Below are 15,508 nucleotides of genomic sequence, written 5' to 3'. Positions count from 1 at the left end.
TCCCACACTCTCTGATTTTCCTACATCTTATAAATACATGGTGGCCCTGATAAGAGACCTTTTCTTCTGTAGAGTTTTTAATGCCCGACATGACGTTATCATGTGGGAAATATGGTGACATATTGCCATAGAGAATTTAAGGAAGATAGTGGATATTTTCTTCATCTTTTTTGTTGTTGTTGTTTCCTCCGTCAAATTTGTCTACTTTTTTTTTTTTTTTTTTTTTTTTTTAAGATTTATTTATTATGTTAGGTATACAGTATTCTGCCGGCATGTGGCCAGAAGATGGCACCAGATCTCATTACAAGTGGTTGTGAGCCACCATGTGGTTGCTGGGAATTGAACTCAGGACCTCTGGAAGAGCAGTCAGTGCTCTTAACCACTGAGCTATCTCTCCAGCCCCCCCCCCCTTTTTTTTTTGAGACAGAGCTCCAAAGGGTATTTGCTTAGGATGACGTCGGACTTCTGATCTTCCTGTCTCAGCTTTCTGTATGCTAGGTTGCTGGCCTGTACCACTTTTCCAGGCTCCAGGTGTCAGTCCTTGTTAGTTAGTTTACGTTTCTCTGTTGGTCATTAGAATGAAATGAATTTGTATTTGTTATACTGCTTTAAACTTACAATTTAAAAAAATAATTGTTTTTTTAATGTGTGTGGATGTATAGGTTGGCACACTTATAGAAGTCAGAGGTTAACTTTCAGGGGTTCTCTCTCTGTTTCTACTATGGCTTCTGGGAATCATACGCAGGACATGAGGTTTGGGCTAGGGCTTTTACCTGCTGAGACATCTTGCAGCTTAGATTTTTTTTTTTTTAATTTTGTTTTTCAGGACAGAGTTTATCTGTATAGCCCTGTCTGTCCTGGAACTCACTCTGTAGAACAGGCTGGCCTTGAACTCACAGAGATCTGCCTGCCTCTGCCTCCTGAGTTCTGGGATTAAAGGTGTGCACCACCAACCCTTGGCTCAGTTTTGTGTTTTTTAATCAACAGCTTATATGGATAGCATTCCTACATTGATTCTTGGCTTGCCTTATCCTTTAATTTCAAGTATCTCTAAAAATGTAGATTGGAATAACTTCTCCCCACCCTTCCTTCTTTTTTGTGGGGGGTGGGGGGTTGGGGGGGTGGGGACGACGACGACAGAGTTGCACTAGGTGCCAGGGTGGCCTTTGAACTTGAGATTCTTCTACCTCAGCTTCTCAAATGGTAGGATTACAAGATGCAACCAGTGTGCAGTTCCTGAGACTGATGCTACCATGTCTGAGTAATAGTCACAGTTAAATGGCTTAAAATTGAGAGGGTCCCACATGCTTTGCTGCAGTGTATTAGTTGTGTTGAAAGTGATGACTTGAGCCTGGCTGTGCTGGATCACACCTTCAATCCCAGCACTCGAGAGGCGGGGATAAGATCGGGAGTTTTATACCATCCTAGGCCAGTAGATTAAAGTCTAGCCTGGTCTATGTACTGAGTTCAGGCCAGCCACAGCTACATGGTGAGACCCTACCTCAAACAATCACAGCATAAACTTACGATTTGTGAGCTCGAAAACAAAAATATTAAAAATTATTTGAAATTAATAGTTCTTGCCTGTTTTTCCTCTTTTCTCTAAGGTATCGGAGTCCAATGGAGAGTTCTTTTTCAAGTCTTCTGAGCTCTTTGAGAGTCCAGTGTACTTGGAGGAAGCTGCAGATGTTCTCTGTATCTTACAAGCAGGTACTTGACTGACTGGGTGTCAGGATACATTTCAGATAGAGTGTCGAGTGCAGTGTTACTGTGTGACTCCTTAGCTAGCCTGCAATGCTAGATGTGTGTCTGTGGGTGTACACAGGATGTCCTGAAACTGGAGGTATAGGCAGTTATGAGCTGCCTGATGTGGATGCAGGGACTCAGGCTTCTTGCAAGAGCAGTATCTTCTCTCCAGCCCCAAATTTGGTATTTAAGGATTATCAAAACTGGGTAGGGTCTAGCATGTGGGAGGAGGCTGAGACAGGAGTATTGTGACAAAATCCAGACCAACTTGGGGTATGAAGTGAGATCATGTTTCAAATAACACCCTCCACACACACACACACCAAAACAAAAACCTTAAAAATGTAAAAGTTATTTACTAAAAATAAGTCTTAAAATTTTAAGTTAAAGGGCTGGAGAAATGGTTCAGTGGTTAAGAGCACTTGATGCTCTGCCAGAGGACCTTAGTTTGGTTCAGGTGACTCACAACTGCCTATAATTCCAGCTCCTTGGGATCTAGCAGCCTCGAATAGACACACCCACATATACATAAATTAAATCTTTTTTTTTTTTTTTTTTTTTGAGACAGGGTTTCTCTGTGTAGCTTTGGAGCCTTTCTTGGAACTCACTCTGTAGCTCAAGCTGGCCTCAAACTCACAGAGATCTACCTGCCTCTGCCTCCTGCGTGCTGGGATTAAAGGCGTGCGCCACCAGCCACCACCATCCAGGCATAAATTAATTCTTAAAAAAAATTAAGCCGGGCAGTGGTGGTGCACGCCTTTAATCCTAGCACTTGGGAGGCAGAGGTAGGCAGATCTCTGTGAGTTCGAGGCCAACCTGGTCTACAGAGGGAGTTCCAGAGTAGCCAAGACTAGACAGAGAAACCCTGTCTTGGGAGAAAAAAAAAAGTTTAAATTAAACGTGACTAGTATTAGAACAAAGACCAGTGACTTAGACTATTTGTAGAGTATGCCATATCATGTACACATTAGCTTTGTATATTTGATTTAATGACTTAAAATTTTAGTGATTTTATAAATGTTCATAATGTGTTAGATCAAAAAGCAAAGGGCAAAGGAAGTAAATTTAATCTCAGTTTTACTTAATGCTAAAATTATCAATTGAGAGGATTAAAATTAAATATTAAATATATTTACTATTATAAATATATTAAATACATATAAATAGGATTAGAGCTAACATACATTTCTTTTTCTTTGTATCTTTTTTTGCTTTTCTAGATTCTTTTTAATAGGTGTATATGATAAAATAAAAACAAGATATAGAAGTGTAAAGATTTTATGAAAATACTTTCTTAGACCAGTGCTATTTAGGGCAACTTCTGCCACATTCTGCATTGTGTTGTCCACTTAGTAGCCCCTGCCTTGCCTCATGTGGCTGTAGGTTAACTGAAGGTAGCTAATGTGACTAAGGAACTCTTACTTTATTAGTACTGGTGAGTTGCATTTTGATGACATCTTTGAAATGCCAGCTGTTGAGCAGATAACACTTTAGGGTCATGCCTCAGTAGTGACGGTGGCCTTTTGTCTTCCAGAGCTCCCTTCCTTGCTTCCTATAGTCGATGTAGCCGAAGCCTTGCTACATGTTAGAAATGGTGCCTGGTTCTTATGTCTCTTGGTAGCCAATGTTCCTGATAGTTTTAATGAAGGTAAATATAATTTAAAAATGAAATATTGGAGAACTGTGGTTTGACTTGTTTAGGGTGGCTTTTTTTTTAAAGACAGAGTCTTACTCTGTATTCTGGGCTGTCCTTGAACTGTGATTGTTTTGCCTCTGCCTTCTGAGTGGTGCTGGCTGCATGGCTCCGTATTTAGTGCTGTGTCCCCTCCCTTCTGTTCTGGTTTGGAACCCAGTGACTAACATGCTAGACAAGTAGTCTGCCTCTGAGCTACACCCCAGACCAGTCTGGCTTTTAATTGAAGAGTCTACATAATTTATATAAACCATTTAATGTAATTACTGTGGTGGTTAGGTGTGTCCTGTTATTTTTATCTCTTTTTTCCTTTGTATTATTTTTTAATTTAATTCACGAGTGTTATAAGTTCCAAAGTGTATTCTTGCTGCTTTCATTTTAAGTAATTAATTCTTCTTTCTTCTGATTTGTGTGTGTGTGTGTGTGTGTGTGTGTGTGTGTGTGTGTGTGTATGTGTGTAGATCAGAGGACAACTTCCAAGAGTAGGCACTGTCCTACCATGTGGGTCCCAGGAATTGAACTCAGTACTAAGTCTTGGTGACAAGCACCTTGACTTGCTCAGCCACTTTAGCAGCCCTCTTTTCTGATTTTTGTGACAGGGTCTCACTGTTGCAGCCTGGGTGACCTTGAACTTTAAGTAGCCTGCCTCTTCCCAGTGCTGGCATTATAGGTGTGTACTGCCATGGCCAGCTGACTTTAAAGTCCTTTAAAAACATGGAGAAAAGGCTTTATCTACAGAGTTATTATTTTTGGTGTTCTTCATTGAATTGCCTTAATTTCATGTAGTATAGAGTATTTAAACTTATTTTTTATTTTGTTTTTATTTACGTGTGTTTGGGATTGAACCCAGAGCTATTTGCTTTGTCAGTGAGCTATGCCTTTAGCTTTGAAGAGTCGATTTCTCGGCAGCAGTTTTCCCAGTCATCTTTATTTTCAGTACTGGGGACTGACCGCTGTCCTTGCACTGTCTCGCCACTGTTTTGCACGTCTCTCTCTTTTCACTTTCTCATTTTGAGACAGAGTCTCACTAAGATGTCCACGTAGACTTGAACTCACTTTGTTGCTGAAGCAGGCTTTGAACTTGTGTTCCTCCTGCCTGATACCCAGGTAGCTCACATTACTGTGCTACTAGGCTGAAGTAGTTGTTGTTTTTGTTTTCTGGGAATTGACTGCATAGCCACATGGGTGCTAGTCTGGTGCTCTTCCACTCAGCTTAGCCCTAGCTTTTTTTTTTCTCTTGTGACACTGAATCACTCTGTAGCTCCAGTTGGCCTTGATCTCACATATGTAGCCCAGGCTGGCCTCCAGTTTGAGATTCCCCTCAGTCTCCCTAGTGCTGTGATTATCAGTTGTGTACCACCGTGGCCAGTGTGCATACATGTAGTTGTTTGTCGCCTTGTCTTTCTGGGTTTGTGGTTGCGGGTGTGAGCACGTGTCCTCCGTGTCGTCCCTTTCTCCCCTGTACCCTTTGACCTGGTGTCTGCTGCTGTGCTGTCACGTCCCCCACAGTCTCCTTCTGCACTGTGTAAGCTGCATAGTGGTTCATTTTCAAGCGTGAAGAAATGGCTTATAGCATCTTACTTATAAAAGCTTAACAAAGCTTAAAATAATAGAGACTCTTAAATAATAGTTTGTAGGGGCCTGATCAAAAATGGAGAACGACAAGATGAAGAAAGTCTTGGAGGGAGGCGCAGGACAGATGCCTTACGATTCTTATGCAGAATGAACCCTTCTCAGGCCCTGAAGGTCCGGGGCGTGGTGGTAAGAGATGCTCTTGTCTCTGTGTGACCGAAGTTTCCTAAGTCCTCCAGGCTGTTGGAGAATCTTAGAGAAACTCGGAGCTCTAATGCTCTGCTGAGTGTGCCACTCCCCCTGAGGCCTTATGTTTTGTGAGGTCTCTTCCCCAGAACTTGAGGTGCATTACATTTTGAAATGTCCTGGCTCTTTTTCTTACTGTGTTGAGTTTAATTTGTTTTCTCTGCTGTGTTAGGTGGAAGAATGTCACTTGCCAGGCCTTGGAGTAGCTTTGACATTGGATCATACTAAAACTGAAACTTGTGAAGACGGAGTGAGTGACTTGGTTTGCTTTGTTAGTGGCTTGCTTCTTGGAACAAATGCGAAAGTCAGGACTTGGTTTGGAACGTTTATTCGAAATGGACAACAGGTGAGAGTCAAGTATCTGGGTAGGAAGGATCATTACTTAGGGCTGGTTAACTAGGAGCGAAGAAACCATGTTAGAAGGCTGTGTTAGCTAGACCTGGGTGCTCAGATCTGCAGTCCCTGCACTTGGAAGACACAGGCAGGAGCATTGCTGGGATTTCGAGGCTAAAAGCCATGGGAGTCAGTGGTGGTGGTAGCACACACCTTTAACCCATCACCCTGGAGACAGAGGCAGGTAGATCTCTATGAATTTGAGGCCAGCCTGGTCTATAGTTCTAGGCCAGCCAAGGCTACGTAGAGAGACTGTGTCTTAAATAAACAAAAAGCCATGGGTAAAAAATAAAAGAAAGAAAAGGTATCTTTAGACCCGTGGTTGTCAGACTTAGTATTAGGAACCTCCTTACATAAAAAAAAAAACCATGAAGGATATGAAAGGTTTTATTTATGTGGCTTTTGTTTTTTGATATTTCCCATATTAGAAATTAACAATTTTGAAATATGCAGTTTATTAGAAGTGAAATAGCCTCAATTAAATGTAAACATGAAGTGTGTGTGTGTGTGTGTGTGTGTGTGTGTGTGTGTGTGTGTGTGTGTTCGTTCTTTTTTATTTTTGAGCTCTGTCTTGGTATTTAGTCAAGGCTGGCCCTGAATTCTTCTTGATCTTTGTGCCTAAGCCTCCTGATTACAAAAATTGTAGGAATGCCCCTCCATGCTTAATAAACATGTTTTTTTTTTTTTTTTGGTTTTTCGAGACAGGGTTTCTCTTGTGTAGCTTTGCGCCTTTCCTGGAGCTCACTTGGTAGCCCAGGCTGGCCTCGAACTCACAGAGATCCTCCTGGCTCTGCCTCCCGAGTGCTGGGATTAAAGGCGTGCGCCACCACCGCCCGGCTGCAATAAACATGTTTTTAAAAATATAACCCCACCAATAAAAAACAAAAGAACTAGGGAGAATAATAGTACTATTTTAGAGTGTTTTATCTCTCTTCAATGTCTAGTTTAGTAGCACCCTATGGAGACTGTCCTGTACACTAGTGATAAGGGGGGGACAAAGGTACTATCTGAATATTATGAAGGGCTATTTGTACTTTTGGGAACTTTCTAAGGCCCTATATCAGGCTTTTGATAACTGTTACATAAGATCGTCAAGTGAGATGTAGTCTATAATTTAATATATATATGTGCACATTTGTGTGTGGGGGGTAGTGAAATACATATAACATAAAATTTGCACTTAATCATTTTTAATACAATTCAGTGGCATTCAGAACATTCGTAGTGTGGGGCTAGAGACTCAGGAGTAAATACTTGCTACACAAACATAAGGAACTGTGTTTGGAACCTTAGTAACCATGTAAGGTAGGTGTGACAGCATTTGTCTGTACCCCGTGTTGGGAGGTTGGGTAGATACAGATGACCTGAAGGCTTCTGATCTTCCAGTGGAGCTGAAATGTCCAGTTTCAGGTTCAGTCTAAAAACAGAAGGTGGGTTAGCTAAAAAGATGACCCAGTGGTTAGGAGAACTTCCTGCTCTTCTAGAGGACACGAGTTCTATTCCCAGCACCCACACAGGGCAGCTCACAACTGTCTGTACCTCCACTTCCAGAGGATCTGATGCTCTCTGCATCCTCTGTTTCCTACATGTACGTACATACACAAAGACACATAAGTAGAGATAAATAAACCTTTAAAAGCAAAGAAGGTGGAGAGTGTTGGAAGAAGACACCCAGCATTTATCTCTAAGCTCTACATATATACAGCTTGTGCATGCGCAAGCACACACGCACGCACGCACGCGCACACACACAAAAGGAAAGAAAAGGACCATTGGCAATGCTATACATTCATAACCATTGTCTGTTTTTAGGATTTTGTTTTCTTTTTTTGTGGTCTGGGCTTTACACTTGTTAGGTAAGCACTCTTCACTGAATTCTATTCCCTGGGCTCTACAGACTCTGAACCCTTTAAACTGCGTAGTCCTCTTTCCTGTCAACTGGTAATCATGGCTCTATCTTAGTTCTCGGTGAATTCTGGGTACCATTCTAGGTACCTCATATGGGTCAAATCATAGGATGCTTGTCATTTTGTGTATATTTCCTTAAAATATTGATTTCAAGGTTGATCTTGTAGCATGTGTTGGAATTTCCTTGGCCAGGTATGGTGACATCTACCTTTAATCCTAGCACCCAGTAGCTAGAAGCAGGATTGTGGTATGGATACATTTCACATTCACTGCCAGCCGGGCTATATTATGAGAACTTTCCCCGGTGTAGAAACACACCCTGGCAAAGGAATTTCCTTCCTTTTTAAGGTTTGCTGAGACTGACCTTGAATTTGGCTTCCTCTGCCTCTACTTTTGAGTCACAGATTTTAGGTATACAATAGTGTGCTTGGCCTGTATGTTATATTTTGCAACAAAATTGTTTGTTTGTTTTTTGTGTTTTTGATATAGGTTCTTCCTTTGTTGCCTAGGCTGCCCTGGAATGTAGTAGTCCAGGCTGACCTCAAATTTTAAGTTTGGCTGGGCGGTGGAGTGATGGTGGCGCACGCCTTTAGTCCCAGCACTTGGGAGGCAGAGGCAGGCAGATCTCTGAGTTCAAGGCCAGCCTGGGCTACAGAGTGAGTTCCAGGACAGGCTCCAAAACTACACAGAGAAACCCTGTCTCAAAAAGAAATTTAAGTTTGAGGTAATCCTCTTGAGTGTTGAGATTGATTACAGGTATGACCTCCATGTCCAATGGCCTTTCCCCTCCTCAACAGTTTTTAACTTAGAGAATACTTAGTTTTCACAAAACACTTTTTTAGTGCTTCTGAGTAGAATTACTTGTGCAGACTGACTTTTAACACGTTCCACTCTGGTGGACAGCATGTGTATGGCTTAGAAACTATTATACCATGGAATCACATTATTTTACATCCAAGACTTACTTTCTTTACAGTCCATTTGAAAACTACTCTTCAGCTTTGCTTTTTAAAAGGAAAGGAAATGCATGTCCATTGTGTGACTCCTGTGTGTGGCTGTGTGCTCGTCTTGTTCCTCATAATCCATTGTACACAACACACTTTTCTTCTTGGAATTGAACATTATTGTTCAGGCGGGTTTGTTAGACTTTACTGGACAACAATCTGAAGAATAGCAAGCACTGATTAAAGGTATATGCCACCATTCCTGGCTAAGGAAATGCCTCTCCTTTTGTAGTTTAGAATTGCTTTCATATGTCTGACCTTTCTTTGTTCATATCTTAGTAAGCATTGAGTGCTTGCTACATGTCAAGTACAATGTTAGACTTGAAGAGTGAGTGATAATTAAAACATCCCTGCCTCAAGAGCTGGGGCTGGGGTGGTGGTTTAGATTTATAAACTCTAATTATGGTGTCTTTAAAGGTACATAATGCTAACATTTACTTCCTTGTCAAGAAGGAACTTGGGGTTCAGAGAGGTTCACTAACACACTGTGAAGCACATAATTCATAGTGAGCTAGAGCTGAGGCTTTCAGGTTCTCCAGACACCAAGTGCTGCTGCTTTATGTTGGAAGTACCAGTGTGGCGTGGAACTGAAGCCCAGTCCTCTGCAAGAGCAGCCAGTGCTCTTAACCCCTGAGCCGTCTCTCCAGCCCCCGCTCCCCTGTGAGTTTTTAAACAAGTTTTTGTTCTATAGCCCTGGCTGTACTGGCACTTGCCATGCAGACTGGCCTGGCCTCCAGTAGCTCTCCTGGCTCTGCCTCCAAGTGATGGGATTTACAGGAGTGGACTGTCTGTCACACCCAGATGAAAATACTGTTCACAACTCAGTTTGCATGAATTTAGTTTTGGGGTGAATGGATGAGTAGATTTTGAGTTTTCCTGACTTGTTAAAATGGAACTGCAGTTATGACAGGCCGTTCATGTTGGTTCAACTGCACGTGCTCACGTGATGAGATCTGTTCAGCTTCCTTTTGATTTAGTAAATGTCCCATGCTCTCTTCCTTTGCCAATTCACACTTACAGAGAAAAAGGGAGAGCAGCGGTTCTGTCCTTTGGCAGATGAGGAGGCAGCTTCTTCTGGAGTTGATGGGCATTCTTCCTACAGTAAGGAGTACTCGTATTGTAGAAGAAGCCGATGTGGAGATGGAGCCTACTGTGTCTGTGTACTCGGGGCTGAAGGAAGAGCATGTGGTGAAAGCCAGCGCACTCTTACGTCTATACTGTGCCTTGATGGGGATTGCTGGACTCAAGTACTCAATCTGATATTTTACCTTTTTATCTTTCTTCTTGTTTCTGACCTCAGAGAAGTGAGCCAAAGGCCTTTTATTAAGAGACTTGGGCTTTTAATTTTACTAGTTTATGTCAAAATTGAAGCCATTAAGGCCAGCTGACCTAATTTCTGATTATAAATAGAATTATGCAGATATTGGAGGGAGGAGAGTATTTTATCAGTTTTTAATCACAATGTAAAGGACTCTGTTTTACCAGTTTGAGAAGATACCCCTGAGAGACCTGTGAGTGACCACTCCTGTGTTTCAGACTCGACAGGACGTGGCTCTGGAGCACAAGGTTCTAAGTCACTGCACCAAATTTTCCCAAATAGTGTCCTCAGCTGGTATCAGAACTTTCCCGTGTGTGTCTCCAGCTCATGTGCCTTGCGGTTCTGACAGTTTAGTTGAGCAAATGCTGGCCCATCAGTTTGGTTTAAATTTAAGTTACTACAATCCATTAACCTCACAATCCTATAAAGTACAAACTGCTGTGAGCTCTGCAGGACACATGGCCACACATCAGTAACATGTGCTTGCCGTGTTATGACCTCTGCTATTCCTTCCTTTAAAGTCTATTGGTCACTGAACCCTTTTTATTTATTATTTGGTTTTTACAGAGACAACGAAGTAATTCTGTTTTTCATTTCTTAATGATAAATCCATATGCATTAAAAAAAAAAGCAGACAATTGAAAAGAGAGAATTGACCAATAATGATAAAGTGTAGGGTAATGGCTCCAGGTAAAGAATGCTTGCTCTGCAACATGATGACTTGAGTTTGAATCCCCAGCACTCACCTAAAAAGCTGAGCATGGCTGTACATGCCTGTAACCTCACTATTGTGAGGGAGAGATAGGAATGTCCCCAGAGCTCTCTGGTCAACGCCTAGTGGGAACAGCTAGTTTCTGCTTCAAGGCTTAAATAAGACAGAATGTCCTCCTGCACGTGTGCACAGACATGAACACCCATTCATGTGCACTATCATATAACACACACACACACACACACACACACACACACACACACACACACTAAGTAATTGAATGTATTTTCTTTAAGTGACGTTAAAAAATTTGTACTTGAAGGGTTAAAATGTTGGAAAATTCACTTGCTTCCTTCCTGAACTCTAAGTAGACAAACAAACAAACAAACAAATGTAAAAGCTCGTTGTTTCTCCTTCAGGCCGACTGAGGAAGAAGCTGAACAGTTGCTGCAGTTGATGACCAGCCGGCCGCCTGCCACACCAGCTGGGGTTCGATTTGTCTCCCTTTCCTTCTGTATGCTACTGGCCTTTTCTACACTTGTCAGGTACCTTCCAAGTCGCTCTGTTTTCTCAGGATGCGCTTTCATCTATCTATCTGAGTGTGTATACAGGGCGAGTGTGCAGTGTAGGTAGTATGTTTTCCCAGAGTGTAGGCTGCCACCAGAAAGGCGTAGAGCATGTTATTAAACGTTTACTTCAGAGCCTGGCCGAAGCACGGACAGTCATGGTCTCTCATTCAGTGAAGGGATAGCCACATCTCCCGAATGCCCTTTCTTCATCTTATTAGTCTTGGTCGGAGTTTCTTCTGAACATTGTTTAAAGGAGTCAGGTTGTTCTTCAAGATCTTTTTGAAGGCTAATAACTTTCCTTCCCTACTTTTTCTTCCTTGGAGGTTGTTTCTTTTAGTTCTTGAGTAGTTTTGGGTCTTACTAGTACATTGTTTAAAAGCTTTTAAAAAACTTGATTACCTGTTTATTTTTGTGTTCAATTGTGTGTGTGTGTGTGTGTGTGTGTGTATCCAAGTGCTATGGTGCACGTGTGGGGGTCAAGGGACAACTTGTAGGAGTCATTTCTCTCCTTCTACCATGTGGACTTCAAAGATGGAACTCTGGTCATCAGGTTTGGTGGCAGATGTCTTTACCCCTTGAGTGATCTCACTGGCCCCGGTACTTCATTATTGATGACACTTCTAGTTAATTGAATTCCCATTCTCAAAGATGAACAATTAGTTCTTTGTTTTTCTCTCTGTCGGAAAACACTGACATGTCTTCCTTTTCTTTTCCTTCTGTTATCTTAGTATAGTTATAATTTTAATTTGATCAATATATAGTTTATATTTGTACTATGATTATGTAAACATCATTGAGCGCTCAATCATGAGTAGGTAGTTACTTACCTTTCTTTTTTTTTTTGGTTTTTCGAGAGAGGGTTTCTCTGTGTAGCTTTGATGCCTGTCCTGGATCTCGCTCTGTAGACCAGGCTGGCCTCGAACTCACAGAGATTCTCCTGGCTCTGCCTCCCGAGTGCTGGGATTAAAGGTGTGCGCCACTGCCACCTGGCCACTTATCTTTTAAAACAGTTTTGCCTTAAATTTTCTTGATGTTCTAGATAATAATAATTAAACTAATTCTTTCTTTTTTTGTCTTTTTGTTTTTTTTAAAAAATATTTTTGAGAGCAGCCACCCCTACCCCCACCCCTGGTCCTGGGTCAATTCATGGCAAATTTGCCGTGGAGGGAGTGGTGGGGAGAAAGCAACCACACCACACAGAAGACAGAGAGACGAGGTGGGGCCAAGTCCAGGCTTTTATAACAAAGGCCTCTAAACTATCCAGTCTCAGGAGAACAGCCTTCGTGCCCCCCCAGCTCCTCCCACCCTGTTTTTCTTTTTCTTTTCTTTTTTTTTTTTTTTTTTTTTTTTTTTTGTTGTTTTGTGTTGTTTGTTTTTTTGTGAGACATGATTTCTCTGTATAGCCCTAGCTGTCCTGGAACTCACTCTGTAGACCAGGCTAGCCTAGAACTCAGAGATCCGCCTGCTTCTGCCTCCCAAGTGCTGGGATTAAAGGCGTGCGCCACCCAATTTTTTAATTTTAATTTTTTTTTTTTTTTCAAGACAGAGTTTCTCTGTGTAGCCCTGGCTGCCCTGGAACTCACTCTGTAGACCAGGTTGGCCTTGAACTAAAAAAATCCACCTGCCTCTGCCTCCCAAGTGCTGAGGTTAAAGGTGTGCACCACCACTGCCTGCAAAACTAAATCTTTCATGGTTGTGGTAATTCATGCTTCTAATTCCAGCCCATAGGAGACCAAGGCGGGAAGTCTGCCATGAATTTGAGGCTAGCTGTCTCAAAAAAACCAATAACAACAAACCAAAACAAAGCAGGAGCCGGGGCGGTGGTGGTGGCTCATGTTTTTAATCCCAGCACTGGGGAGGCAGAGCCAGGCGGATCTCTGTGAGTTTGAGGCCAGCCTGGTCTACAGAGGGAGATCAAGGAAAGGCACAAAGCTACACAGAGAAACCCTGTCTCAAGGAGGAGGAGGGGCAGAGACAAACAAAACAAGAAAAAAACCCCACCACACACACCAAAAACCAAATCAAACCAAACCAACAAACAAAAAACAAAAGCAAGAAAACTCAGACACACAATACCCAACAACAAAGAAACAAAATGTAGCTAAATCTTCTCTGGACCTAATCTGACTCATTACACAGTCTTTTAGTTTAATCATTCTCAGAAATCTTGCCCAGGGCAGTGTTGTCTGCTCCAGTCTTGGCTAGATCCCTCCGTACCTAGTGTTCTGCAGCTGTTCTCAGGGATTGTTCTTCATTTTGCATCTTTAGAGAGCAGGCATGTGGGAGGTAAATCTTCAGAGCAGGAGTGGATTTCTGAAACTGCCTCCATTCTGACGTTTGGCTAATGGTTTGATAGCATGTAGAATTCTAAGCAGGAAGTAATTTCTTTTGGAGATTTTTGAAAGTGTGTGTCCTGTTGACAACTTCCTGTGTTGTCATTTTCTAACACCTTCCCGATCCCTGGTCCCATGGGGTGTCCTCCTTCACTGTGAAAACGTGGAGGGTTAGATCTTCCGCACATGGTTTTGAAAGTTCTGGATATCTGTCCTCAGTGTCTTTGTTTCTTTGTTTTGATTTGATTTTTGTTTGTTTGTCTTTCTGGCTGGCCTGGACCTCACTGCGGTACTCTTGCTTCAGTCCTCCAGTTCTGGGATTCCGCATGCACCGGCACATCCTGCCCAAGTTCGCATTGATCTGGTGTCCTCGGCACCCAGTGGGTCCTTTCCAATAGAAACTGATGGCCTTGAGTTCTAGGAAAGGCTCCTGAGTTAGTTTGTTGATAATGTCCTTCCTGAGGGTTTCTCTGTCTAGCACCTCATCTTATGTGACTTTTTTCAGAGATGGTCATTGGATTTTCTTCTCCTAATCTTTTCTGTGCTTTGCTTGTTCTTTTTGAAAAAATGTCGTAAAACATATCAGGAAATTTATAATTGTACCCTTTAGTTACCATTCAGTGTTTTTAGCGTTTGAACCGTTACCTGACCATTGCCACACTCTGCCTACAGGATATTTTCACCACTCCAGGAAGAAAGCATTCCGCCACCCAGGCTTTGTCTTCTGTGCAGTGTTTAATTTCTAAGAGTTCTCACTTTGTTCTTTTATTCCTTTCTTTATTTGATTTGATTTTTTGTTTGGTTTTGTTTTTTAACTTTTTTAGATCATTTTTCTGGAACTTACTGTATTGTTGAGATTATTCTTCAACTTCTAATTTTCCTGCTTCCACCTCCCGAGTATTGGGATTGTTTGTTCTGCTTCATTGAAGGGGCACTGATTGTCTTTAAGACCTTTTTGTTAAAGGGTTGTTACTGCATTTATTTATTTTGTGTGTGTGTGTGTGTGTGTGTGGGCATGCATGTGCCATTCATGTGTGTGGAGGTCAGAGAACAACTTGTGGGAATCAGTTCTTGGCATGCAGGTCCCAGGGATCAAACTCAGGTGCTTTGCCCCTGAGCCTTCTCAGTGGCTGAGAAATTTCTTTTAATGTAATTTTAGTGCTGTTCAAGAAAGTATAATGTGCCGGGTGGTGGTGGCGGCGGCGCACGCCTTTATTCTCAGCACTTGGGAGGCAGAGGCAGGAGGATCTCTGTGAGTTCCAGGCCAGCCTGGGCTACAGAGTGAGTTCCAGGAAAGGTGCAAAGCTACAGAGAGAAACCCTGTCTTGAAAAACAAAACCAAAAAACAAACAACAAAAAAAAGAGTATAATGTTAGTGAAATTAAAAATTAGAAATGTTAGCCTATATGCTTCTGCTTTTTCCTCCTCGAGTCCTTTGTAAGCATCACCTTTAGTCCTCATTACTCTGTGGTGCTGTACTTAGTTGACAGGAGGACTAAAGTTCAGAAGGACAAGCACTGTGTTGAAGATCACACTGTGAGTAACTGCACAGATGGGAGTGCCACCCGCCTCTGGCAGGCCCTCCAGGACTCCTCCGTTATAGCATTGTCCTGCACTTGTGGATTGATGAAGGATAATGAGTATAGTATAGTGTAGCGTATAAGTGACCTTTTATACTTGCTTTGCTTGGAGTAGTTAGAAATGCACACTCTTTAGTGGCTTTGCATTTTACTTACTTCCTGCAGTGAGCTGGAAGGGAACATGACATTTTTGCATAAGTCCAAGTCAGAGTGTGCCTTTTAGTTTTAAATCGAATAATTGTTTTAAAGAAGTTATTACTGTTGTTGGGCAGGTGAGATGGCTTAGTGGGTAAAGGCACTGGCCGCCAAGCATGATGACCTGATCCCCTGGACTCCCATGGTATAGGCAAGAACTGATTCCCGAAAGTTGTCTTCTGACATCTATACACATGTCAGGGTGGACATACCCACTCCTCGACACACAAAATAAATAA

General features: G+C 42.1%; 1 protein-coding gene across 2 annotated transcripts in view; it reads left to right on the top strand.

Annotated features, from left to right (window-relative positions):
• Ints2 (integrator complex subunit 2) overlaps nt 1-15,508 on the top strand; it is a 52,061-nt gene that overhangs the window by 4,258 nt on the left and 32,295 nt on the right. For both annotated transcript variants that reach the window (XM_006983190.4, XM_016001743.3), the window contains exons 4-9: nt 1,608-1,710; nt 3,281-3,394; nt 5,070-5,200; nt 5,430-5,603; nt 9,583-9,809; nt 11,012-11,137. In XM_006983190.4, the coding sequence (XP_006983252.1) occupies nt 1,608-1,710; nt 3,281-3,394; nt 5,070-5,200; nt 5,430-5,603; nt 9,583-9,809; nt 11,012-11,137 (875 nt within the window). The remainder of the gene's footprint in view (nt 1-1,607; nt 1,711-3,280; nt 3,395-5,069; nt 5,201-5,429; nt 5,604-9,582; nt 9,810-11,011; nt 11,138-15,508) is intronic.

This window comes from Peromyscus maniculatus, chromosome 8, assembly GCF_049852395.1.
Source record: "Peromyscus maniculatus bairdii isolate BWxNUB_F1_BW_parent chromosome 8, HU_Pman_BW_mat_3.1, whole genome shotgun sequence".
NCBI lineage: Eukaryota > Metazoa > Chordata > Mammalia > Rodentia > Cricetidae > Peromyscus > Peromyscus maniculatus.
The sequence above is the reverse complement of the archived record's forward strand: the minus strand, read 5'-3'. Positions and strand labels throughout refer to the sequence as shown.